Source organism: Malania oleifera, chromosome 2 (assembly GCF_029873635.1).
Source record: "Malania oleifera isolate guangnan ecotype guangnan chromosome 2, ASM2987363v1, whole genome shotgun sequence".
NCBI classification, from domain to species: Eukaryota; Viridiplantae; Streptophyta; class Magnoliopsida; order Santalales; family Ximeniaceae; genus Malania; species Malania oleifera.
The window spans coordinates 4234151-4261075 of NC_080418.1; the positions used below are offsets into that span (position 1 = coordinate 4234151).

Here is a 26925-nt window from a genome sequence, read left to right on the forward strand (position 1 = left end):
CATGATAAATAGATATATTTTGTACAGTTTATCAGTTTTCTCAGATTTCAGTATTGTTTTAGTATTTTAAATATGTAACTCAGCCGTCACACACTAGTAATAGCATATTTCCACTTACTGAGCATTGTCTCATCCTAGTGACTTATCATTTTTTAGGAGATCCAGTTAGGCGAGAAGATTAGGCTCGCAGGTAGAGGTTGACTGGAGTTGCCCTTGTGGGAAGGGTAGGTATTTTTTAGATAAATATGTTTTGGGATAGTTTTCATATTATAGTGACGTCACTGGGTATTTTGTATTGTAAATATATTTCAGTGTTTTATAGTTTTCTGGTATTGTATTGTACATGGTTGTTCCCAGTTTTGTATACCGCTGCTTAGATACGTATGACAGACGGAGTTTCCTCAGTGCTCTTTGGGGCTGGGATGTTATTTTCAGTATTTCAGACAGATGACATTTATTATATTTAGGAAAAAAAATGTTGAATAAACAGTAGGTCATTACAACATCCGTGGCCGTCTCAGCATCACCCAGCGTCAAAGCGTAAACCCACGCCGGTGCTACATTCCTCTACTGGCCTCCCCGAGCTGCCTGATATCCTCCACGAGCCACCTAATATCCTCCCTGATAGGGCTTGGGAGCTGGAACCTAGTTTGGCGGTCCTAGGCATGCACGTTCCATTTGGCCGGGTCTTCCACAACGGTAGCAAACATCTCTCCCTACCCAGCATTCTCCCAAATGTCGTCTCCCGCACGTTTGGCATACCGGGAAGGTCTGCGCACCCTGATTCTCACGAGGTCATGTCGTCTGCCTCTTATCTCCCCTATCACGACCTTCTCTCCATGAACCTCTGCTAGAGCCAGCTTGAAAACCCTGAGGCGCAGGCCCCTTCTTCTAGCTCTGAGCTGCTATACCTCTCTGTATACCACTCTCTATAATCGCAGCCCTATCTACGACCTCTGCAAATATCCGAGCTCTAAAGCCAATCACCTACTTGAACAAATTCTGCCTTAGACCCTCTGCAAACTTCCTTACCTTTTTCTCTTCATTTGGTGCTAGATGTGGGGCAAATTGCGACAACTTAATAAATCGAGTTGCGTACTGAGATACTGTCATTTGCCCATGTTCTAGAAGCATAAACACTGCTGCCTTTGTGCTCCAAATGATAGTGGGGAAATATTGCTCGAAGAATAGATCCTTGAATCGATCCCATGTTACCAACACTAGAACCAGCCTCTGTTCCTCAATCAGTCGCGCTGACCTCGTCCTGCGCTTCGCTTCCCCTGTCAGTTTAAACGTTGCAAATACCATCTTCTGTTCATCCGTACATGAAAGCACAGCCAACGTCTCTTCAATGCCCCGGACCCAATTTTCAGCTATAATTGGGTCGTCTCCTCTAGCAAAAGATGGAGGCTTCATCTGCATAAACTTCTTAATCGTGTAGCTACGCTCCCCTGAGCTCTTGGCTATTTCAGTCATCACTTGCTGGGTGATGCTGCGCAGTACGACATCAGTATCTCCACCTCCCATGCTGGAAGGTCTTAGCTTATCTTCCCCAACATTTGTGCCACTGTTTCTTGGATCCATCTTGAAAAAACAAGAAACACACTTTAAGAATCTTATCTCCTATACAAACCTAATCTATCCCATTCAACTTGAATCCCATATTCATAATTAACTACTTTCCTTGATCTTAACTCAAAATCGAACTTTGCAACCTAGACACACGACCCGACGATAGTTTACAATGGTTTTCCTGAATTCGTCACCTTAGGAAAAACACAGAAACAATCACGGAAATCCTGTACCCAGACTACAGAATAAACCTCAAATCTTTTCCTATACTATGGTATTGCTTCCGCTGCGCTCTAAAGTCTACAGAACCTAACAACCTAGGCTCTGATACCAAATTGTAACGAACTGCTAAATAATTTTTTTAATATACATATAAACTGATATTTACACTGCTCTGTTACCTGCTGATATAAATCTAACTATAACCTAAGCAGCGAGAAGCTGAGTTCACATGAATCCACAACCACATATATACAATACAATACTAGAGTGCTAGACTATTCTCAAAATACACATATACCACTAAACAAGGCTATACAAAAATACTCTCCTCCCCAAAAGGACTCACTTTGCTGATAGGGCAGCACTGTAGCCCTTTTACTTGCGAGCCTAGTCTGCTCGCCTAACTGCATCACCTGAAAAATGTCAATTTATTGGGATGAGACGACACTTAGTAAGACGAAATATGCTATTATTAGTGTGTGGCAAGTGAACTACATACTTGTAAAATCTGATTTAGAAAAATACCATAGATTACACAACTGAATAAAACCTGTATACCTGCTGCAAAATAAATCATACATAGGTTCCTTAACATAAATTGATTTTTCTGAATATTATTTTCATAATATTGCTAATATTTATGAGTAAGACTATTTTCTGTAAAGCTGATCATACATATATATAATAACTAAGAAAATTCCTTGGATGAATAACTAAAAGTAATGATTTAACCCCTTATGACTGGGTTGTGCGGCCCGAAGGCGGGACCTAACCTAGTTAGCCGACTAGGGTAAGTCAACTGAACTCCGACAGTCAGATCGGCCCCCTCAACCCATATCTGATGGGGAGCCTGTCAACAGCATAGGTACGATCGACTTCTGAATACCACATACTATCTGAGTAATGGTTGCACTCTAAACTAAATATAGCCACGGTACCGTGCTCTGCTGGCTAGCTGAATATGGTCCATCAGGGTCTAATACTATATATAAATAACTAATATTTCTAAAATATTTTTTTTACTATGATTTTTTAACAATTGAAATAACCATAACATTATATAAACCAATCTGAATCAACTGTAATAACTGAATATCTGAGATATTTGATTAACTGTAGTAACTGAATGTTATGGTTCTGTGGTTCGTAATCATAATATTCTGAAAATACTGTAAAATACAAGTTTCTGTACGTATACTGAAAGTCATGGTATTCTGAAAATTTCATAAACCTTGTGCTGATCTAATATTAAACTCATGCCACACAACTAAATATCAATATTATCAAGCTCTGAAAATTGTATATATGGTCTGAATAATAATTTGCTAAAACATATGATTTGTACTGAATCATAATAAAATTGCCTAGCATAACATATTTCCCTTATCTGATTCCTGCTAAAATTACCTACTGTGACGGGTCCTACACCTACAGGGTTCCCCACTCAACACCCTGAAAACAACATTTACCAGAACAAAATATCATTATTTATTTGACTACTACATTTCTTACAACTGCTAGAAAGTCAAATATTGCATAAAAGACCTTACCCTGAATCTGGGATGAAATCCAACTTCGTCCCACCAACAATCCGCTTCGGCAGACCTGGAGAGAACTTTCCCAGGAGCGTCGTGGTGGCCTCAAATCGTCAATCCGACGAAAAGAGAAGGAAGAGAAACTGTAGAGGAGAGAGAGGGAAGCGATTTTCTGATTTTCCTACGTAAAAATTCGGGTTTAATACTATTTATACCATGGCCTTTGTTGACGAGCCACATCACCTCGTCGACGAGGTCAAGAAGGCATCTCGTTGACGAACTCTCCCCTTCGTCGATGAAATTCAGATTTTCCAAAAACATCCTCTCAGTATTTTCTCGTCGACAAAGCGTACCCTCGTCAACGAGCCTAAAACACCACGTCGTCGACGAATGCGAAGCTGCCTTTTTATTATTTCCATTTTTCCTCTCTCTTAATTATTTAAATACAATTATTCTTCGGGTCATTACAGTGGATGTATTAGACAACTATGTTGCCAACATGACGCGAGAGAATGTAGTATTTTTCTTAGTTATTATTTGCATTTGAATGAAGAAACAAGTCTACATTTACATGTGTCGGAGCAAGATTTGTCGGACGTGACCTTTAAATCTAGTGATATTATACTTCTCTCTCCCTCTGTCCAGAGATTCATCGGTCAAAAAGTAAGCTCACATGTTTATGTGTTATAATGAGACTAGTTAATTTTTCCTAAGTTTTAACTATACTATAATTTGTTTGATGCTATTTGATATGGAGAAAAAAATAATAAAAATAAATCTTTTTTCTTTCCTTTTTTATTTTCTTAACCAAAATTGTAATTCAAATGAAGCTATAATGTATTTGAACTTGGTTGTTTTTTGCAACTCTTACTTCTCTATTAGAATGTTATCTAAATTTTTAGATCCAATAATGTAATGATTAGTTTACTTCTCAAAATGCTGAACTAACATACCATAAGAACTTGTTATTAAAGAAAGATTGAGATGCACTTCTTCTCTCTCTCTCTCTCTCTCCACTCTTAAAAAAGTTTGAGTGCTATTAGACTACCATACTATAAGAATGAATGTGATCGCATAAGTCTCTCTTTTTCAATTATCATTTACATCTTCACTAAAAATAAGTCCATATGTTCAAATTTCGAGACGAGAGTATTCCGAGGCTACCATTAATGTTTCGGGATCTTATTTTTTAATTGTTGAAGATTTCTTGGTAAAAAATTAAACCCACATATCTCACTTTAGTTAATTCTATGTTTGGAACTATATTAGATTTGGATTTTATTGGATTTGAATAAATTGTTTTACAATATTATATTAAAAATTATCTAAAATGTAAATTTAAATTCAATATCGAAATTCATGCCCCAAGTATAGTGTTTGAATTTAGATAAAATATAATAAAATATATATTAAAATATGTTAAAACGTATAGAAATCTAAATTTAAAATCTAAAATTCATCCCTACAAACACACATAAAAGTTTTGCCATGTGATGTGGTGTGGGGCTGTGGGCTCGCAAGTCACAATGCCTCACATGGGCTGTGGGGCTTGCGGAAACCAGATGTGGGCTCGGGATTGGTTGGACATAAATATGTTGCTCCCTTATATCTACGTCATTGCATATGTGGAAAGAGGGCCCAAGCCAATTTAGTCACATCCATGAGCCCAATGAACAACCCATTGGGCTTGTTGAAATATTGTAAAACAAATATAAATAAAATCTCAATTAAGAATAAAATTCATTCAAGCAATAGAATTGTTATTGTAATACTAAAAAGTGAACTTAAATTTGTCGTATTAGTATAAAATAATTGATTGTAATTTCAGTCTTATTTTATTATTTCCTAATTTGTTTTCTTTTGTATTTTTTATTTAATTTTATTTTTTGTTGTTACAAATACTGAATATTGAAGGAATATGCGCATGCATTACATTTCTACTAGGAGTGAGCATTCGGTCAGTTTGGTTAATTCGGTTAATTAATTAAAAATTTTGGTTAACAAATTTTATTAACCGAACCGGCCAAAATTTCATATTAGCTGAACTCAAAATTGAACGAATCGAATTTTGGTAAAATCAGTTAGCTGATTTTAAGTGATTTAATATTTTAATATATATAAAATTTTAATATATATATATATAATATAAAATATTTCAATATATAATATATAATTATTATTATTATTTTATTCTATTCGGTACTGAAATTCAACAAAAATGAAAGCCGAATTGAACCAACCGAATTTACTCGGTTAATTCGACCCCTATGTTCTACTACCTGTTTAGGGTTTGCATATATTATAGATATCTTGCATATAATATTTGAAATGTTTACAAACTACTTGTGCTTGCAAAATATTTTTATTTACTATTTTAATAATTCAAGATTTTATAGGATAGGCATCTCATTTTTAAACGTAAAATTTTGTACAATAACTTTATTTTGTGAATTAAACTTTTTAGGGTTTGTTTCAATTAAAAATTTTGTATGGAAAAATGAGAGGAAAGGAAAGATAAACAAAAATAAAACTCATTTTCTACTAAATTTTCTCTCCATATCAAATATGTTAAAAATATAAATTTATTTAATATGATAAAAATTAAGAAAAATCAAATTGCAATAACGTACTATAAAAATAGATTTTTGTTCATTAATAAAATTGTCATTTAACATATGAAAAATAAATATAATATATCAATAACATTTTTAAAGCACGAATAACCCTTTCCTTTAGAATACCAAAATTTTTAATTTTGAGATATGTCTCATTGGAGAGAAGCGGAAGAAATGATTTTTAGCATTTAAGAGCGTTCGTAGCAGATGTCCAGAGCCCAACCAGACCTACAACAAATATTGAAGCCCAGGGATAGGACCAGGCCCAGACCCAAGTTCTCCTGGGGTCCATTGGTGTGAAGTCCAGGTCCAGATTGGAGAGCCCAGCCCAGTCAGTGCCACCGCCCCCATGCAAAGGGCCAAAAGCGTCAAAGCAATCGAAGACAAAGTACACGGAACTGGGCACCCCTTTCACGGTGACCGAAGGCCCCAGGACCCCAAAACGGCGTCGCGGCACCACTTTCCACCCCTCGAACGACGCCGTTGCAAAGCATTTCCGCGACCCCCGTCACCGCTGATTCTCTCTGTAATGCGCACAAAGCCAATCCGGTCTCAGCTGACTCTTATCTTTCTCTCTCCTCCCTTTCTCTCTCTCTCTAAAAGGAAGAGAGAGATGTCCCCAAAACCCTAACATGCAAATCCATAATTGCCCTTGCTCCTCTCTTCACAATCCAATATAAGGCGTAGTTCCCAAGTTTTCCGAGAATCCAAACACCATCAGAGCAAGAAAATCTCAGTAAAGTATCATTTCTCTACCCTCTCTTTCTCTTTCTATCTTAATTATTTTCTCTCTTTCTCTCTCTTTCTTGTCTGGATTCCATTCTTTCTTGCGGCTTAGTTCTAATCGGTACGTACTTTGTCTAGTTTAATCCATCTCTTTTGCTATTTCTCTTTGCTTTATTCTTGTGTTTAGGAATTGATGTTGAGGTTAGGGATGGGGTTAGGGTTGGGATTGGGGTTAGGGTTTTCGGTAGTTGCTGGATTTGTGTGCGAGGAGTGTTTGGATCTTAACTTCTTGAACGTCTCTTTGTTGATGATCTGCTCGGTGGGGGTGTGTTGGATTTTCAGCAGCTTATTGCACTTTATGCTTCCCAGAAAGAGAGCTGTCGAAGGAGAGGTTGTAGACGACAACTCAGGAGCTTCGCTCAAGAAGCATCGGATCGGTTGCGTGATCTCTTCGCCCACCAAGGAAGCCGTCACCACGGGGAACAGCAACAGCGACAACAACAGCAGCAGTGAAATCAACGAGAGGATCGTCGGTAACAGTAACACTAATCACAGCGGCAGTAGCGTAGTTGAACCGCCACCCACGATGGCCTTGGACGACGGTAATCCGCAGGACATTGACGAGGATCTGCACAGCCGCCAGCTCGCTGTGTACGGCCGTGAGACGATGCGACGGCTCTTTGCCTCCAACGTCCTCATCTCGGGGATGCAGGGACTTGGTGCTGAAATCGGTATGAAATGAAAATCAAATGACGTGGTAGATTTTTTTTTTTTTATATATTCTTTTGTGGTGTTATCTTTGTGATGTTTTGTTTTGAAGTATTTTGAAGTGTGATTGTAGTGAATAGCTTCAGAAGTTTTATCTTTGTATTGGAAACTGCAAATATATGCAGTTTAAGTTGGTTTCTTGCTTTTAGTTAATTCTGCAAAACGTTTATTGTGGTATGAGCTTTATGCATTTATTTATTTTTTGTTCTGCAAAACGTTTATTGTGGTATGAGCTTTATGCATTTATCTATTTTTTGGTCCTAGTCATGTTAGCAATTAGTCTGTGCAAGCAGGATATGAGCTCAGTGGGAATTTATAGACCGAATCTTGGTCTCTTTGATTTATTGTAAGAGTGGATAATTTAGTTTCAATGGGAAATTTTTGGTCTAGGATTGTTTTATTTGTTGTTGTTCTTTGAACAGAGAGAGAGAGAGTCTCAAAGCCTAGTGAAAGTTTGCTGCCTCATACTAAATGTGATTTTTGCTGCACCTAATTCTTGCAATTGTTTCTGATATTATCTGTTCTTCTTGCAGCAAAGAATCTTGTTCTTGCTGGTGTCAAATCTGTGACCCTGCATGATGAGGGTTCGGTTGAATTGTGGGACCTGTCCAGCAATTTCATTTTTTCTGAAAATGATATTGGGAAGAACAGGGCACTTGCTTCTGTTCAGAAGCTGCAAGAACTCAACAATGCTGTGGTCATTTCTACCTTAACAACAAAGTTAACGATAGAACAACTTTCTGATTTTCAGGTACTTACTCTGCATTGTTTTATTGGTTGGTCATGCGAGTTATTAACTCTCTCTCTCTCTCTCTCTCTCCTAATATGTTGGAACTCATTCTTCCTATAGCAACTAATATTTTGTTTGTGTTTTTATATTTTATGACCCAGTAGGCCAGTACAGTGGTTTCAAAGACAAAATAATTCTGGTTGTTGCTTTAAGGTTATTATTTTAATATATTGCCAATCTCAAAGTCCAAATAAACTTTGATGAAGATTTCAACATTTCACGTAATAAAACCTTTAATTGTAGCCAGATTTTTAAAGATATTGCAGTATGATTGTATTCAATTTGTTTGTTATCTGGACTTCAATAAATAAATTTCATCCTGTTAGAGAATTGTTGTGGAATTTGGTATTAAAGATTTATTGCTAGTTTAATTTAGACATGGTCTTCTACTTGTCCATTCATTTAAGTATCCACTCATTGCAAATATTGTTTTAAGTAAAATAATCATCTTCTCAGGTGCTTTCAGTCCCAACCTTACTGTTACTCTCTTCAGTATTTTTGCTCCCTAGGCTTCTCATTGGTTTTGTTCAAAATCAAAAGTCACCACCCGCATTTTATTCTTTTTGTTTCGTTGGTGATTGAGCTGGAAATAAAAATAATGTCTTTTGAATTTGGGGATTGTGATGTTAATAGTAAGCTTTGGGATCTTATCAGGACAATAATAAACTCATCTTATTTTTCCTCTGAGATGTTCATTTAGGGGGCATAACACCTTTAATCCTCAAATAAAGAACAAATTGTTATTTGTTCATGTGGATATTAGGCTATTATTATTTTACATGTAAGAAGAAATTGTATTAGAAAAGAAAGGGGTTATAATTCATCAGAGGACCTGACTGGGCATTGTCTTCAAACAAAATAAAATGAGAACCAATTAACACAACATAGCTTTCCAGTTTTGCTGCACTGTTGCTCATCGAAAGCTGTACTCCTGGAAACACCAAATGCAAAGCACCAACTATGTCATTATCATTATTATTATTATTTTTAAAATTATGATTCCTAGCCAATAATTTGACAATATTTTGCAGTGATTAATTATTCAAATGCTGTTAATGTGATAAATTACTACATATGATTGAGTACGATAATGTTGATTCAGAACTAATGAATCAATGTTGGTCTTAATTCCTAGTTTGGTCCAACTCTATATAGAATAAATTGATTGATAATGATTTATAAATTATGAATCAAGTATAGTTCTTAATTCTGAAGCTGGTATAACTCTAATCTCTTAACGGCCTCATGTATATAAGCAGAGCTTTAATAGAATGTATCCCAAGTGCTCAAGTAGGAGTTATGACAACATCATAATATAGTTAACCAATGTGCTGGATGTCATTTTTGGTGCGTGTGGCCTTGCTATAATTCGTACTATCCCCTTATTTCTCTCCTCCCTCCTTTAATAGAAGGTATCCCAAGTGCTCAAGTAGAAGTTGTGACAACATTATAAAATAGTTAACCTAAGTGCTGGATGTCATTTGTGGTGCATGTGGCCTTGCCAGAATTCGTACTATCCCCCTATTTCTCTCTTTCCCCTTTTTTTTTTTTGTGGGGTGGGGGGTGGTGGAGTTTAGTTGTAGGCAGAGACCCTCCTCTCCCTGTGGAATTGCAATTTTGTGACATGGGTACATGCATGCATGTGCAGTGTGCGCAAACGAGTGTGCACCTGTGCGGTCACATGCACAGAGAGAGAGAGAGAGGTTGATTATTTATAGGGTTATTTTTCTATCCTATGGTGCGGTCACTTGCACAGAGAGAGAGAGAGAAGTTGATTATTTATAGGGTTGTTTTTCTATGCTATGGTCTGAGTTTAGAATTTGTAAAGAAGCTGAGAACAATGTTCAGTTATGAGGGAGGGATGTGTCTAATCGTTTTATTACTCGGGCTATTTTTATTGGCTGTGATCTAAGATTAGAATTTTGGACAATTTGTGCTGAAGGGAGAAGAATCTCTGATTGTTATGACTTACGAGAAAGGTGGTTATGTACTGTTGTGTTGTATCATTATTGCCAGCGCTATTTTTCTTGATCGTTATTTTTTGTGATTTGTGGAAACTTCGTTGGAAATTTTTTAAAATGGAGAACTTGGTGTTATGATTTTGATGGTGAAAAGTGGAAATTTCAATGGAATTTTTGACAATTTCATGCAAATTTGAGACTATGATCACTAATTCCTTTGTACATTCGATTTGGCTTAGTGCGTTCTAGTTATAGTTTTGACAAGTATCAACATTCGAGGAAGATATGGAAGAGAAATCAACATGTACATGAATGTATATGTATGTGCACACACACGTGTACATGCTCACTAGTAAATATGCCATGTGCATTTGCACATGATTGGAAGTGAATAGTCTCAAGTAAAGGGCTCTTTGGTATAATTGTCAAAAATTATGAGAACGAAAACTGGAGACGAAAATTGAAGACTAGAAACAAAATTCAAAAACTAGTAACCTATTTGGTTAGTATTTGTAAATCTAAAACCAATTAAAAACTTGATCGACAAATGCTTATTTTTGTCCTATATAAATTAAAATATAATAATAAAAATAGAAATTATTATAATTAATTTTATTAATTATTATATATATTCCAACTGAAAAATATATAAAAATATTTTAACATTTATAGTTATTTTATTTTAAGTATATTTTAAATCCACATTTATTTTATTTAATCCATAAAAATTAATTCTGGATGTTAAAATATTTAGGCGGTAGGTTGTTAAAATAACTAAAAAAATCATAAATTCCAGTTTTCAGTTTTTCAAACGTGGCTGAAAACTGACTAACAGAAACATAAAAGTAGTTATGTAATACAAATGCGTTGTTGTAAGCAGTTTGTTTACTGTACATCAAACAGCAACGACAGTAGAAAATGGAAAACACTGATACCAAACAGCAATATATTTGTATGATTTCTTAACATAGTTTAAACATTTTTTAAAACCAATTAATAATGCATCATCACAATAAATTTATAAATTAAAGTATGAATTTTTCAAAGATGTTTATTAAAGTTATATTTTCTTTAAAACTGTAAAGCACAGGCATAAGCATTAGATATTATTACGACACAATGTACTTATGCATAGGGGTGCTACAAAAATCTTAAAAACATAGGTCAAAATACAACATGAATATGCTAATTGAAAAAATTATAAATATTTGAAAAGTATCATGTATGAAATGTATTAAATTTAATATTTATATATATTATTATATATAAAAGATCTAATAAATAATGTTCTTTTTTTCATTTATTTTTCTTTTTGTTTTGTAGAAAATCTCAGTTTATACTTCTTCCATTGAAAATGTTGCAAGTTTATTGCAATTTTGAAGAAAATGTGAAGTTGTTTATAAGTATGATTTTTTTGTGGATAAAAATTAATTCATATACCAAATTACAATGCTTTATTATGTCTAAAACATGTTTAAAATTGTTGAAAAATTTTTCGAGAGCCCAAGAAGTATTTGAAAAGTATTAGATATTAAAATTTCATTTTTATAGCTATAGATGCTTTACAGTGGATTTAGAAAATTTCATATAAATTTACTTATTATTGTATCTTTTATTTAATATTTATGATACAATGACATTTTATTTTTAACTGAAGAACTTTCATCTAGATTCAAACCTTAACCCATTTAGAATTAACTTTCTATAAAAGACAGGGATATTTATATCTACAAAATGATGTACACTATTCATACCTTAATATATGATTATGATATATATACACACACACAAACACACACACACACACACACACACACACACACATATATATATATATATATATATTATTCAGAATTTATGATATTGTTACTTCATTGTATTTCTGTATTAGTTTATATGATTTTGGTTGAACTAAATTAATTTATTCTAGAAGTGCTTCAAATGTGCTCTGTGACTGCAGAATACCTTTAACATTGAAAAGGAAGTTTTATAGGATAACTATATGACCAGCTATGCTATATGGATCCGAATGTTGGGCGACGAAGAAACATAATATCCAAAAAGTAAAAATTGCCGAGATGAGGATGTTTAGATGGATGAGTGGTATAATATTGAAAGATAAATTAAGGAATGAACATATTTGTGTTAAGTTAGGTGTAACTCCTATAGAAAATAAGATAAGGGAGGGACGACTCAGATGGTATGAACACTTGCAACGTAGGTCACATAGTGCACCTGTGAGGAAGAGTGACTTAATTACTGTGGGGGGCAGTAGAAATGGTAGGGATAGACTTAAAATAACTTGGGAGGAGATAGTGAGTAAGGATTTAATATCCTTGAATCTATCAAAAGAAATAGTCCATGATCACATAAATTGGCAGAAAAGGATTCATATAGCCAACCCCACTTAGTGGGACTAAGGCTTGGTTTTGTCGTCGTTGTTGTTATTGAAATGTATTTTAACTTTTTTCTCTGTCTAGTAGGAGGAGGAGCTTGTTTTAGCTGCATTTTAGCATCACAAAGACAATTAGCATGTAACTTTTCAAGTATATTAACTTATTCATTGTTAAGTATGGTGCTATTCAGATTCAGTTAGAAGGGGGCTGATAATTAAGGCAGTTAGGTTAAACTTCATAAACTTAACCTTAGACCCTCTCCTGAATGATGTTCATTTTAGACCTACTTGAAAATTATGTTTAATTGCTGGGGGCAAAGTCTATTGTGATGCATTTTTTTCAGTTCTTTTGTTTCTTTTCTCTCTCTTTATTTTCCCTTCCTTCTTAAGGATGACGTGCAGCTTATATCTCGACTTCGCAGTAACTTATGCACCATTTTCCTGTTAGCTTGACACACAGAGGATTTGAGGTTTCTTTTTTTCCTAGATAGGGTTTTCTACTGTGATTGCTTTTGGGTTCTGCTCTTGAATTGCTTTCCTTTTCTTATGATTTGAAACTTCCAAAGCTTTTCTTTGGTGGGTTGAACCCAAGTGGAATTTTGATTTCTATTATTAAGTTGCAGAATTTTGACACCTTTTTTATGTATGGTTGTTGAAACCCCCCCCCCCCCCTCCCAAGGCAATGAAAACCCAAAATTATGTCTCCCTATATGCGAATGCCTTAGATGGTTTGCAGTATCAGATTGTAAAATCGGATGGAGGATCATAAGATTCTACTAAATACACAAATAAATATGAAAAATGCATTTGTATGTTTTTGTATGTAAAATTGGCTACTAAGTGTTGACAACACAAAAAAATAGCATCTAATGTAGGGGCCTCACATTACAAAAAGAAGAAAAGGAAGTGTTTAAATTGTTGCATTCCTAACTTAATCAAACCGGCTTATAATGAAAATGAAACAATTACTTATAAAAAAATATAATCATAAATTTCAACACAAATCAGTCAACAAACAATGGTACAAGATGAATATCCATTTTTATTTTTCCAAAAAAAAAAAAAAAAAAAATCTTAACAAACAAAAGCTAAACTAGCAAGCTAGCTTCTACCCTAAATGTCAGCATCCAAGCAACCATTTGTCTCATTGGTCACTAAAACTATCATCCTTGACTTAATCATGGCCATCCTTGAAACCATCATTATTGTTATCATTATTAGTGTTAAATATATCAATCTGTTATTGATCTATCTACATTCTTGATGTTCAAAGTTTGCACCATTTTATCATTATTAGTGTTAAACGTATCAATCTGTTATTGATCTATCTTCATTCTAAATGTTCAAAGTTTGCACCATTTTATAATCACCAATGAACCAAAAAGTAAAATTTTGAGCCATAATTTATTAATATAGAATACATCAAATCTCTTTCGAAGTTGTCCCTTTCATATATAAGTTATAGAGTACGAAAGCCAAGCCTATATGAGAAGCATTTTAGTGTAAGAATGTAGGATCTTATGGTCCTACCAAGATCCTACTATGATCCTATTGCAACCCTACCGATTTGCGATTCTAGGTAGGATAAGGATCGTTTTAGTAAAGTATGATTGTAGGATCGTACAATCATATGCGGTTTTAACAACTGTGTGGTATGTTCACTGCTTGATTTTTCCTTTGGTGCATCCTACCAATTTGCAATTCTAGGTAGGATCAGGATCGTTTTAGTAAAGTATGATTGTAGGATCGTACAATTGTATGCGGTTTTAACAACTGTGTGGTATATTCACTGCTTTATTTTTCTTGTGGTGCAGGCTGTTGTGTTTACTGACATCAGTTTTGAGAAGGCCATTGAGTTCAATGATTATTGCCGTAGTCACAAGCCTCCTATCTCTTTCATCAAGGCTGAAGTTAGAGGTCTTTTTGGTAGTATATTTTGTGATTTCGGTCCTCAGTTTACTGTTTTTGATGTTGATGGAGAGGAACCGCACACGGGTATAATTGCATCTATCAGCAATGACAATCCTGCACTAGTGTCATGTGTTGATGATGAAAGGCTCGAGTTTCAGGATGGGGATCTTGTTGTGTTTTCTGAAGTTCATGGAATGACAGAATTAAATGATGGAAAACCAAGAAAGATTAAAAGTGCAAGGCCTTACTCGTTCACCCTTGAGGAGGACACTACAAATTTTGGTACCTACATTAAAGGGGGAATTGTCACACAGGTGAAACAGCCCAAGGTTTTGAACTTTAAGCCATTGAAAGAAGCACTCAGTGATCCTGGAGATTTTCTTCTGAGTGATTTCTCTAAATTTGATCGTCCACCTCTCTTACACTTGGCATTCCAAGCGCTGGATAAGTTTGTATCTGAGGTGGGACACTTTCCTGTTGGTGGTTCAGAAGAGGATGCTCAGAAGCTGATATCTATTGCCAGTGACATCAATGAGAGCTTGGGAGATGGTAGACTGGAAGATATTAACCCAAAGCTTTTGCGGCACTTTGCATTTGGTTCCAGAGCAGTATTGAACCCCATGGCTGCAATGTTTGGTGGTATTGTTGGACAGGAGGTTGTGAAGGCATGCTCTGGAAAGTTTCACCCTCTTTATCAGGTTCTGTATATACTTCTGATGCATTCTTTATCCAGAAATAAATCTCTCTGATCTTTTCCTTGACGTGTTTTGATCATTTCTCTGTGGCCTTAAGTAGCCCTATCCTAGTCTTCCAAGCAGGGAACCTGAATAGGATCTCACAGGGCTCTTGACTTTTGTCTGTTAATTGCAACTTCCCCAGTGTTATATTAGCTGAGGGTTTCTGTACCCTATAGTAATTTTCCAATGCCATTGAATTTAACTGCTGGTTCTGGTACACTAACTTTGTTTTCATTTCTTTTGCAGTTCTTCTACTTTGACTCTGTTGAGTCACTCCCTACTGAGCCATTGGATTCCAGTGATTTCAGACCATTGAATAGCCGTTATGATGCCCAAATTTCCGTGTTTGGTTCCAAGCTCCAGAAGAAACTGGAGGATGCTAAAGTGTTCATTGTAGGATCTGGTGCACTAGGCTGTGAATTCTTGAAGAATGTTGCTCTAATGGGGGTTTCATGTGGCAACAATGGGAAGCTAACAATTACTGACGATGATGTCATTGAGAAGAGTAACCTAAGTAGGCAGTTCCTTTTCCGTGATTGGAACATTGGGCAAGCCAAGTCCACTGTTGCTGCTTCTGTTGCTGCATCAATGAATACTCATCTCAATATTGAAGCCTTGCAGAACCGTGTGGGTCCTGAGACTGAGAATGTATTTGATGATGCATTCTGGGAGAATTTGAGCATTGTCATCAATGCATTAGACAATGTCAATGCCCGGCTATATGTTGATCAAAGGTGCTTATATTTCCAGAAACCACTCCTTGAGTCAGGGACCCTCGGTGCCAAATGCAACACTCAGATGGTTATACCCCACCTCACAGAAAACTATGGTGCCTCAAGAGATCCACCAGAGAAGCAAGCGCCCATGTGCACAGTGCATTCATTCCCACACAACATTGATCATTGCTTGACATGGGCTCGATCTGAGTTTGAGGGTTTGCTTGAGAAAACACCAGCTGAAGTTAATGCATTTCTGTCCAATCCTAGTGAATATGCATCTGCAATGAGGAATGCTGGAGATGCCCAGGCAAGGGATAACTTGGAACGTGTGCTCGAGTGCCTGGACAGGGAAAGATGTGAAACATTCCAGGACTGCATCACATGGGCCCGCCTAAAGTAAGTCTTGCTGATTGATATGTCTCTATACCTTTTTTTTTTCTTACCAATTATCTGACAATCTTCTCCTTATATGATCAGGTTTGAAGATTATTTTGCTAATCGCGTGAAGCAGTTAATTTTTACTTTTCCTGAAGATGCTGCAACCAGTACTGGGGCTCCATTTTGGTCGGCCCCCAAGCGATTTCCTCATTCACTGCAGTTCTCAGCAGCTGATCTAGGTCACCTCCATTTTGTCATGGCAGCATCCATACTGCGGGCAGAGACATTTGGCATCCCAGTGCCGGATTGGGCCAAGCATCCCAAGAAATTGGCTGAAGCTGTTGAAAAAGTGATGGTACCAGAATTTCAGCCAAAGAAAGGTGTGAAAATTGTGACAGATGAGAAAGCTACTAGCCTCTCTACCGCATCTGTAGATGATGCTGCAGTCATTAATGACCTAATTAGCAAGATAGAGCTGTCCCGGTCGAGTCTGACTCCAGGGTTCAGAATGAAACCAATTCAGTTTGAGAAGGTTTGGACCTTTTAATATTTTCTTTTGCAATTGTCTTGGGAATTTGGAGCTGCTCATCAAAATTTGCTCTTGGCCATTGATTGTGGAACTAGCGTGTTAACTGTTAAATCCATTGAATTGAGTCAGTCTCTCTCTCTAAATCTGGTAGATGATGTTCTTAAAAACCCCCTTTGTCTTTGGTCTTGAAGCAGGGAGTGGCTAGAAGATTTTAGGAGTCCCCATCTCCCTGCTGCCGTATACTCCCTGCCTTTTTTAACCTTGCACAAAAATTTCCCCTCATTATGGAATTGAATTGTTTTTGTTACTTATTTTAATTTAGTCTGATGCATGTGCAGGACGATGATACAAACTTCCACATGGACCTAATAGCAGGGTTTGCCAACATGAGGGCGAGGAACTACAGCATTCCGGAGGTCGACAAACTGAAAGCCAAGTTTATAGCTGGGCGGATCATTCCGGCAATTGCAACCTCCACGGCAATGGCTACTGGCCTCGTGTGCCTGGAACTGTACAAGGTTCTAGATGGAGGGCACAAGCTCGAGGACTACCGGAACACTTTTGCCAACCTCGCACTCCCTCTCTTTTCTATGGCCGAGCCAGTCCCACCAAAGGTCTTCAAGCACCGAGACATGAGCTGGACCGTTTGGGACAGGTGGATTCTCAAAGACAACCCTACTCTGAGGGAACTCATCCAGTGGCTCAAGGACAAGGGGCTAAACGCATATAGCATCTCATGTGGAAGTTGCCTGCTTTACAATAGTATGTTCCCCCGGCACCGAGAGAGGATGGATAGAAAGGTCGTGGATCTGGCGAGGGATGTGGCCAAGGTGGAATTGCCACCATATCGTCGGCACTTGGATGTTGTAGTGGCATGTGAGGATGATGAAGATAATGATATTGACATCCCACTGGTATCCATTTATTTCCGCTAGGTTAGGTTGTTTCTCTCAAAATACTACCAAGTGTTTGAGAGTGAGCAATTTTAAATTAGGATGAGAACTATTTGTTCACATTAGTTTTCAAATCCTGCCGTTTGGTTGGTAATGCGTACTACACAAAATGGATATTCTGCACAAGTACTAATATTTCATATATGAATCTTTTATGACTTACGCCCCTTCCATTTTTGTATTTTCATTTGCCTGCTTACTGGTTGACCATGCATTTTCTAGCATGCTTGTTCATGTTTAAATAGTTCATATGAAAGTAAGTTTGGGGTAGTTCAGAACTTTATAATTTATATGCAGTATGCACAGTTTCTTTTTCTTTTTCATTTTTTGAATTTTCAAAATATTACAAAAAAAAAAAAAAATGACACTTGCTTTCTTGCATTCATATAAAAAATTAAAAGCAATGTTTTCTAGCTTTTTCTTCATGGTTTTTTAATTTTTTTAAAATTTTTTGAGTATGACCTGTACTTAAGTTCTTGACAAATATATATATATTTAAAAAAAAATATCTCCTGACATGACTTGTAGATGGCAAACTAACGTGCAGCAGAGTTTCTTTAAACTAAATTTACAGTCAAAGAGTTATATTTTTGGGTAGCAATAGAAAAAAAAACACTTTTTGTAGTTTAAAATCAGGATTTTTTGTTTTTACGTTGTATTTGTGAAATTCAAGGGGTTTTTGGTTTTTTTTTCCTGTATAAATTTATAAAAAATTATTTTCTTCAACTACATATGTTGTCATTTTCTTATATACGAGTTTTTTGTTTATTTTTTGGTTCATGGTATATGACTATGTGTCATGTTCATAGTGAATGCATTATGAATGCATTCTTAATTGGTTATTGCTTAAGCAGTTGACAACAAATAGGGCAGTGTGAAGGGGTTCTTGCTCTTTCCATGCATTTTTTTCTTGTTAGGGTGAGTTTGCTTGTGTCTCATGTTTTGTTTGGATTGTCGTCAATAAAGAATAGGTTAACTTAATAAGAACCCAAACAAAGGCCAGTCTAGCCTTTTTGGTTACCATTAATCACTGTTAGCACATTGGCTGTAGAGAGACCAATTACTATCATACCATGTGAAGAATAGGCTAATCATTTAAGACCAAAATATTCCATGCCTGTGTTGCATCAAACATAAGCTAGGGGTGCTTGGTCTTATTGAGCGACTAGAACAAATGTTTCCTTGGGCTTTATCTCATGTTCCTTCTTTAGGGGAGAAGGTCTAGAAAATGGCTTTATTTTTGTGGTTTATAAACAATCATAGAGTTCAGAAAATGGCTCGGTTTTAGCTTGTCTACCACATTTATGCATAAGTTTATGTTTATATGATTTTAGAAATTGGCTTTGTTGTAGCATGTCCACCGCGCGTTATATCGAATAAATGAACCTCTATGCATCCCATCCCCCCCCCCCCCCAATGATAGGTTTGGGTAGAAGGTGATCCATCTTTCATTCTATTTATTTTTTCGCCGCCCCTCAAGATCCGAATAAATGAGGTAAGGTGAAAGTGCAGTTCAGGGAACTCAATGGTAAGGGTGTTGTATCTAAACTTAAGGTCAAATGGTTCTACTTATTCCTTTTTCTATAGATTTGGACTTAAAATAAAATTTTTAACAAATGAATAAATTATTACATTTCACATAATCCTATCAATGACTTCTAAGAAATTGGGCATCACTTATAAAAAACTGACTCTGGTAACTTACTGAAAAATTATCAACTCTCCAAAGTTAGGGAGGATGCACATTTCCCACTACTAGTTGAACTTAATAGAATTTTTATTATTTTATTATTTTCCTATTATATAAATGTGATATATTATATGTTTTATAAATATATTTAATATACATATTGTGTATTATATATTTATATTTCTAACCAAATTCTATTAAGCTAAGAATGTGTTTTAAGAGCTTGTGCTTGAATCAAACTCAAGTTCAAAAATTATAACATTGATCAAATTCAAATTGAGTTTCGAGGTTATATTTTTTGAGTTATGTTCGCGTATCCTACTGCATCCGTTCAACTCTGCTTAAATACCATCACTTCCACATCTGAACTATTATCACTGTTTATAATCAGAATTTATTGACCTAGAGATGAAACCCAGGTTTCCCCACAAAGCAAGCCTTGGGGTAATGGCGAAAAGAAACAATCAAAGGGAAGAAGATCAAACTGAATTTGATACCAAGTCACTATCGATGAATGAGAGATTGCACCCAATACTAATTAATAAGTGGGATCTGAGTATCTGCTTAAGGAGGTTGAGTTTACTTCATAAAGAAAAATGAACTAAAAACCTCCCAGGGAATGAGAACAAAACCATATAAGTTTACATGACCGGCTAGTACATTCCAGTACAGGTGAGACAATCAATTAAAAGAGTTTCCACAAAGCATGTTTTTATTAATTTAAGAGTATGGTTTCTTTACAAGGTGATAACCAAACAATATCAAACAGCTCTTCCCTTTCCATACACAAATATCACTCGTATAGCTTGTGGCAAGCAAACAATGTCAAACAGCTCTTCCCTTCTATATACAAATATCACTCATAGTCTCATATACCTTAACCAGCAGTACCTACTCTACACCACTGCTTCTGTGAACAATAGCAGAAAAACAAAAGAAAGGGGGCAAAAATCATTAAAAAAAAAACTTCATACTTGAGGAATTGATTGCAACTCTTAACTTGCTTCTGAAGACATGATCTCAACCTCTGCCCACCAAAGAGGAGATAATTTTGGAGTTGCTCCGTCAGGTTCCATATCAGTGATCTCTCTCAATTTGGCGGTGACCTCCCTCATTGTTGGCCTCTGTTCCGGGTCAGGGTGGATACAAATTTTTACCACTTGAAGCAGTTTCTCCAGTTCATCCTCTTTGATAGACTTCAGAGTTGGATCCACCATTTCTCTTGAGGGTTTATTCCCATTCAGATAGTCACATGCCCAGTCTGTGAGAGAGCCACTTCCTACTGAGTAGGCTAGCCTTCCCGTCACCATCTCCAATAAAATTACCCCAAATCTGTAGATGTTGCCTTCTGGATCTGCTGCTGGCGTATCTAAGAGCTCTGTGGCAGCTGATCCTTTCTTGGCTGCAGTTACCTTATTCCAGAAACTGAAGTCTGAAACTTTGGCTGCATAGTCCTCAGTCAGATATACAGAGGAAGATTGGAGGTTCCTATGAAATATGGGTGGGGTGAGCTGATGCATATAATCGAGGCAGTATGCTGTGCCCATAGCTATACGCAGCCTCATTGCCCAGTCCAGGTGCTCTGCTTCTTTTACTGCTGAAAGCCCATAATGCAACTTCAATCAAACAATGCTGAACTTCATTTAGCTTCATGAAGTGTGATGAGTGCTATGTATTAAGAGCTTAAGCAATTCTCCCTAACATACGCATATAGTTTAGACTTTAGACATTTAGCACTATTAAGTTTTAGGGACTGTCCATTCCTGCTTCCCCAAGGTTTAACAAAGAACAAAAGCAATTTGTTATAAATTTTTTTCTTTGTTTACTGTGTACATATGCAGAGGCAAGTGAGTTACTCAGCACTCACCATGTAAATGCTCACACAGCGTTCCGTTTGGAGCATACTCAAACACCATCATTCTTGTAAAAGGCTCTTCTTCTTCACAATACCCAATAAGATTCACAAAATTCTTGTGGCTCAGCCTTGACAGCGTGTCAATCTGCAAGAATGACAAAAGAAGCAATTAGGAATATAGGATTGGCAAACTGAAAAGAGCTAAATAATGTCTGGTGACGTTTATTTTTGAAGTACCTCTTCTCTGAATTGGGCTTTTAAATTCTTTGTCCAGTCTTCAGGATTTGTCAATGCACTGGATGTTACTGCTATTTCAACTCCACTCGAAAGAGTCCCTTTGTACACTCTGACATTGGACAAAGAACCAATTATATTACTGAAGTCTTCACAAGCTGTTTCTAGTTCGAATCGCTTGAGCTTTGGTACCCCTGAAAACAGTCTCTCAAAATATAAATATACAAACATTTACATTAAAATTAAACAAAAGGAATACTTCGATGAGTAAAATGACAGGAAGATGAAGATTTTCTTAGATTAAGAAAGTGGATGCAGTAGATTCTCATATCCAGTGAGATTTTCTCAGGAAAATTTAGTAAAATTCTAACTGAATGCATTAGATTTTCTCAGATAAAAAAGTGACCTGACACAAATGCTTTCTGCAGCTGCCCACTTAATCCTGTGGCCCAAGGTTTGACAGTAACCACCTTACTGCTTCGACAAAACATAATGCCAATGGCTGAAACAAATATTACCATAGAAGCCCCTAGTACACCACACAAAGCTAAAACCGTTCGATGCTTAAACTTGGAACCTGTATCTACCATTTTTTTTGGAGTCAAAGCAGGGGAAGGCATTGAGGCAGAACGTGATGGTGCTGGGGCAGAATGGGATGGGGGTTGTGCATGAACAACAATGGGTGGATTTGCTGGAGTTGGTGAAGCTGTACCTGACTCAGGTGATGGGGAAGGTATCAAAAAGTTTTGAGTGGGATCCCCAAATGGCGAGCTAGATGGAGACTCTGGGAAAGATGATGGAGATGTTAATGGGGGAAATGATATTGATGATAATGGTGCATCTGGAGGTAACATTGAGGTGGCAAACCATGACGACGATGATGAAGAAGATAAAGAAGGTGAAGAAGATAACTCAGAATTCCCTGTATAGCTTTGACTTCTGGCATAGTGTGGGTTTGGGGCATCCACCATCAGCAGCAGCCTCCTGGCGTTGGGTGGGTTTAGGCCAACATTCCTAAAAGAGATAAAAGCAGGCATCATTAGGTAGATTCAATGAAACCATTGCGAACAAATCCGTTGCATACCAGTTGAGACAAAAAAAGCTGCTCAGAATGTCCTGATAAGTGATGAGATTGAGAGAGAAGGGGAGAAAAGAGAGGCAGTGGAGAGGGAAAAGATTTGAATCAAATATTGGTAAAAGCAAAATAGATCATGTTTCTTTTTTTTAATAAAAAAAAAATCAGAAGATGATCATCAAATCCTGTTTAAACATATCAACAGCTAATGGACAAACGAAGCAAAAGTGCCATCAAAACTAAATTAAAAAAGAGGTTCTTGTAATCTACTAAAACTCAAGGAGGTTTCTGTCTTTTTACTCTGCTTAAGGATGCCCTTGTGTTTTGTTCTTTTATTTATTATACATCCTGGATTCTAAACTTTTTTCATCAAAATTACTTAAACCCCCGTCTTCATATATAGTTCAATAACTCACTCATACCACGACTGTTCCACTGTTATAGTCAGATTCTCAATTGTTCCCAAATCCCAGTAGTTCATTATTTTTCATCTTACCTGTAAATTCTACAGGATATTTTGAAGTTGAGACCCTTTTCTGCTTGTTTGCAATGTGCTGAAGGATGTCTAGCTAAGACCAAAATTTTAGCTGCTCATAAGCTGGTGGGGTTTTGTTCCATACCAAACTGACAAAATGGAAGGTTTAAGATGCATAAAAGGTTGCTCCTTACAGATTATCGCCCCACCTCACCATGCATAACAATTCCCGTTGTTTACACTCACCAGTGTATGGATCTTCTGTGGCAAGTTGCCTCTAAATCAGCATTAGATAGCCGCTTTTGGTCTACCTGAAGTTCAGAAAGCATCTTAAGCTCATAAAGTTCAGGAGATATGCTGCCCAGGAATTTGTTGTTGTCTAGTAAACTGCAATATATAATAATCAGAAGCTGGAGTAAGCAAAATTTTATAAGAGCAAGATTATATTAACTGATTGGAAGGGAAAGCTTACAGGATCGTGAGGGACATATTATTGCCAAAGTCGGGTGGAAATGGCCCGCTGAAGTTATTATATCCCAAATCTAACTCCTCCAGCTCCTTCAATTCTCCAATCTCTTTAGGAACATTTCCAGAGAAGGAATTGTTACGCAAAATACTGTGACAACAGGTGCAAACAATAAGTTTTACAAGCAAATGTGTAATATGGGATTGCAAATTATAAATATATTAGTAATCAAAAATTATATGGAGGAAATACAAAATGGAACATAATGTTCTTACATGGATTTTACATAAGACAGATTCCCAAGTTCAGGTGCCAGTGTTCCTCCAAGACAAAGATCTCTCAAGTTCCTGCAAATTTTTTTTTTGGGGATAAGAAAAAAGATGTATTAACCACCAAATCAATGCACAATGGAGGAGGACATCAGATAGTAAGATAACATAAACTACAACCAGCAAAATTATTAATAGAGCAATATCTTACAGTTTTAAAAAACTTTTACTCTATGTCTGAGAGAGATTTTGGATTCAAATTTGTGTGGATTTGAAAAAGGTATAATACAAAATTGCATCCACATAAATCCAAATTCAAGACCCTCAATCCATGCTCCCAAATGCAGCATTAAGAAAATGCAATTCTACATGGATTTGCCACCTTGAATGATGTTACAACTTGCCACTACAATTTTTGAAATTAGTACAAAAGGAGGAGTCGTTTTGTATTGAAATGAGGGAGAAAATGGTTGAGACCGTATCAACTGTGAAAAAGGATAGCATACCAAGAGAATCAACTCCTACACCTCCATTTTATATATAGTATTGCTCATGATTTTTGTAAAGAAACAAGGGGGAAAGCAAATATTGTTTATGAAGCGGCAATATAAGAATGTAGACAAGGAATCATTTCCTAAACCACAATGGAATGGTGGGGTTAATGTTATCCATCACAAATTCATCAATGAAATTCACTGTCTTACTGCCATTTCCAACATTTTTGTACAAACGAATAGAAAAATAAAATACTTAAAATAACTTAAGAGAAGATAGTAAGGATCTATCAAAAGAAATGGTCTATAATCACATAAATTGGCGGAAAATGATTCATATAGCCAACCCCACCTAGTGTAACTAAGGTTTGGTGTTGTTGTGTTGTTGTTGTTGAATAGAAAAATGAAACAAGATCACAGTATATACAACACAAGGCCATCTCTCCACACTTCACGACATCTTATCATCTCTACTGTTATTTAAGAGGATTCCTGAGATTTCAAATTTTCAAAATTAAAACCACCCATTTCCATTTGTAGCTATTTAAAACAATTCATAATTACAAAAAAAGAAAAAAAGAAGGTTAAAGGTTTGAGATCAAATAATGTGAAAATACGTGCATTCAAACAGTCCATGCTAAAACGCCACTAATTAATTAAGGGTGTATTTGGTATTGTCGTTGTTTTCAATTTTCTGTTTCTTTTTTTCTAAATTAAAGAAACAGATTATAAAAATGCGTTTGTTTATGTTGTTAGTTTTTGTTTCTATTGTCAATTTTTAGTTTTTTGCCAAAAAATTGAAAACTAGATTTTACGATTTTTAGTTATTTTCATAATATATTGTGAGAAATTTTAATATCCAAAAATAGTTTTTTTAGATTAAATTATTCATTTTATACACTTCTAAATTAAAATCAAAATTAAATGATGATATGACTTTAAATATAATTAAAATAAAAATATAGACAAAGTTTGAAAAATAATAATAAAGCTAATTACAAAATACCTTTACAAATTTTCAATTGGCATGTACAATAAATTTTTATTTGTATTAATTTTATAAATATTAATTAAACATATTGCTACTTCTAATTTTTTATTTCCATTTCTGATTTTTGATTTTCAATTTGTGTTTTTGACACCAAAAGGCCACTAAATAAACAAAACCCAGTTCAGTCTATGAAGGATGAATAATTCTCACCACCAATGTTCTGCAATTATGTCGAGTAACTTAATTTGATAAAGCACAAAAACAATCAATCAATCAATGGAAAAACCGATTTCTTTTCTCGAAAGAATCACTCACAGGATCACCACTTTTCCGTCGGAGCACTCGACGCCGAACCACGAACAGGGGTCCATCTCTCCCTCATGATCGTTCCAGTTCGAGAGAGCACCGTACGGATCTCTCACCACTCTCTCCCGAAACTTTATCAATGCCAGCCCTGCATTCTCACATAGTTAAACACTCTGCATTAAACCCAAACTCGCTAGCTAGCTCCCTCAAAGAACCCTAACTCTTGAGCTCGGACGCACTCCACAACCACAAATTCGCGGAAAGGTCGTACCTTCTCTGTTGAGACACCAGCAAACGCTCAGATTCTGGATACACACCAGCGCCGCCGTTACCACCGCCGCTCGAAGCATGACCCGATCAAATCCCCGCCGCCCGCCCATTCCAGAGAGAGAGATAGCTTGGTGGCTGTCTGTTGGCTGTTGCTGAGACTCAGAGAAAGCTCTGTAATTTGAATTTTGTACAAACCGAACACCGAAAAATAAGCAAAACAATAAGGAAACGACCGATAAAAATAGCGATTTTATTTGCGTTTCGGTCTGCGGCGATTCGGCAACGTCGGGTTTCGGGTTTCCTTTATTCTTCTCCCGCTCCGCTGCCAACGGCGACTCTATAAAGAGGCGCGGGCGCCGTCCGTGCTACGGCTATCTATACCACGTGCTTAGCACGTGCCAGCAACTTCTTCTGTTTCCCTTTCCTTGTACGCGGAGCGTGAAACCCACTTGAGGAGAAGCAAAGCAAATTTACTGCCTGCAAATGAGATAATAATAATTGTTATGTTGAGAAATTATTAAATACATCAGAATTTGTATTAAAATTAATATGATTTTATTATTTATATTTATTTTAATTAAATTAAATAAATTTTTATATATCACGAAATTATATTACATGTGACGTAACTAATATTTTCTTATAAGATTTTTTATATATAATTTTTTTGAGATAGTCAAAACATAGATTGAGCATATCCCCGGCCACACCCTTTTAAGATGATAAGTTCAGAAATAAATAATTTATTTGTAAATTTTTTATCATTGTATTCTTCAAATAAAAACATATATATATATATATATATATATATTTTTTTTTTTGGGTTCATGTAGATTAATGGCTGGTAATTTTTATATTTAAGGGTGTAAGGTGGTGGTGATAACGTTGGTTGATCTTCATTGACTACCATTTGAAAAGAAAAAAAGACAATGCACCTTCCTCTTATATTAAAATACAGGTGGTGTAGAGTGAGTGTGTGACCCATCAAC

General features: G+C 36.1%; 3 protein-coding genes across 13 annotated transcripts; 1 reads left to right on the forward strand and 2 right to left on the reverse strand.

Moving 5' to 3' along the window:
• Positions 1-987: 987 nt before the first annotated feature.
• On the reverse strand, positions 988-6438 carry LOC131147576 (uncharacterized). The gene is made up of 2 exons (XM_058097066.1): positions 6337-6438; positions 988-1584 (listed from the first exon to the last, which is right to left on the reverse strand). The coding sequence occupies exons 1-2, from the start codon at positions 6436-6438 to the stop codon at positions 988-990; spliced, it is 699 nt and encodes a 232-aa protein (XP_057953049.1).
• Positions 6169-17978, forward strand: LOC131148545 (ubiquitin-activating enzyme E1 1). 10 transcript variants are annotated; one of them, XM_058098314.1, is made up of 7 exons: positions 6169-6685; positions 7040-7401; positions 7972-8189; positions 14399-15193; positions 15479-16347; positions 16429-16861; positions 17197-17978. In XM_058098314.1, the coding sequence occupies exons 2-7, from the start codon at positions 7257-7259 to the stop codon at positions 17791-17793; spliced, it is 3057 nt and encodes a 1018-aa protein (XP_057954297.1). In that variant the 5' UTR covers positions 6169-6685; positions 7040-7256; the 3' UTR covers positions 17794-17978. The 10 variants fall into 10 exon arrangements, with proteins under 10 accessions (XP_057954297.1, XP_057954293.1, XP_057954294.1 ...); XM_058098310.1 differs by having other exon boundaries at positions 6285-6685; positions 7013-7401; XM_058098311.1 differs by having other exon boundaries at positions 6326-6680; positions 7013-7401.
• A 2217-nt stretch (positions 17979-20195) lies between these two features.
• LOC131148546 (inactive receptor-like serine/threonine-protein kinase At2g40270) lies at positions 20196-26246 on the reverse strand. 2 transcript variants are annotated; one of them, XM_058098316.1, is made up of 9 exons: positions 25938-26246; positions 25676-25814; positions 23882-23953; positions 23613-23756; positions 23387-23527; positions 21997-22604; positions 21594-21784; positions 21369-21501; positions 20196-21095 (listed from the first exon to the last, which is right to left on the reverse strand). In XM_058098316.1, the coding sequence occupies exons 1-9, from the start codon at positions 26044-26046 to the stop codon at positions 20497-20499; spliced, it is 2136 nt and encodes a 711-aa protein (XP_057954299.1). In that variant the 5' UTR covers positions 26047-26246; the 3' UTR covers positions 20196-20496. The 2 variants fall into 2 exon arrangements, with proteins under 2 accessions (XP_057954299.1, XP_057954298.1); XM_058098315.1 differs by having other exon boundaries at positions 20196-21098.
• Positions 26247-26925: the final 679 nt, after the last annotated feature.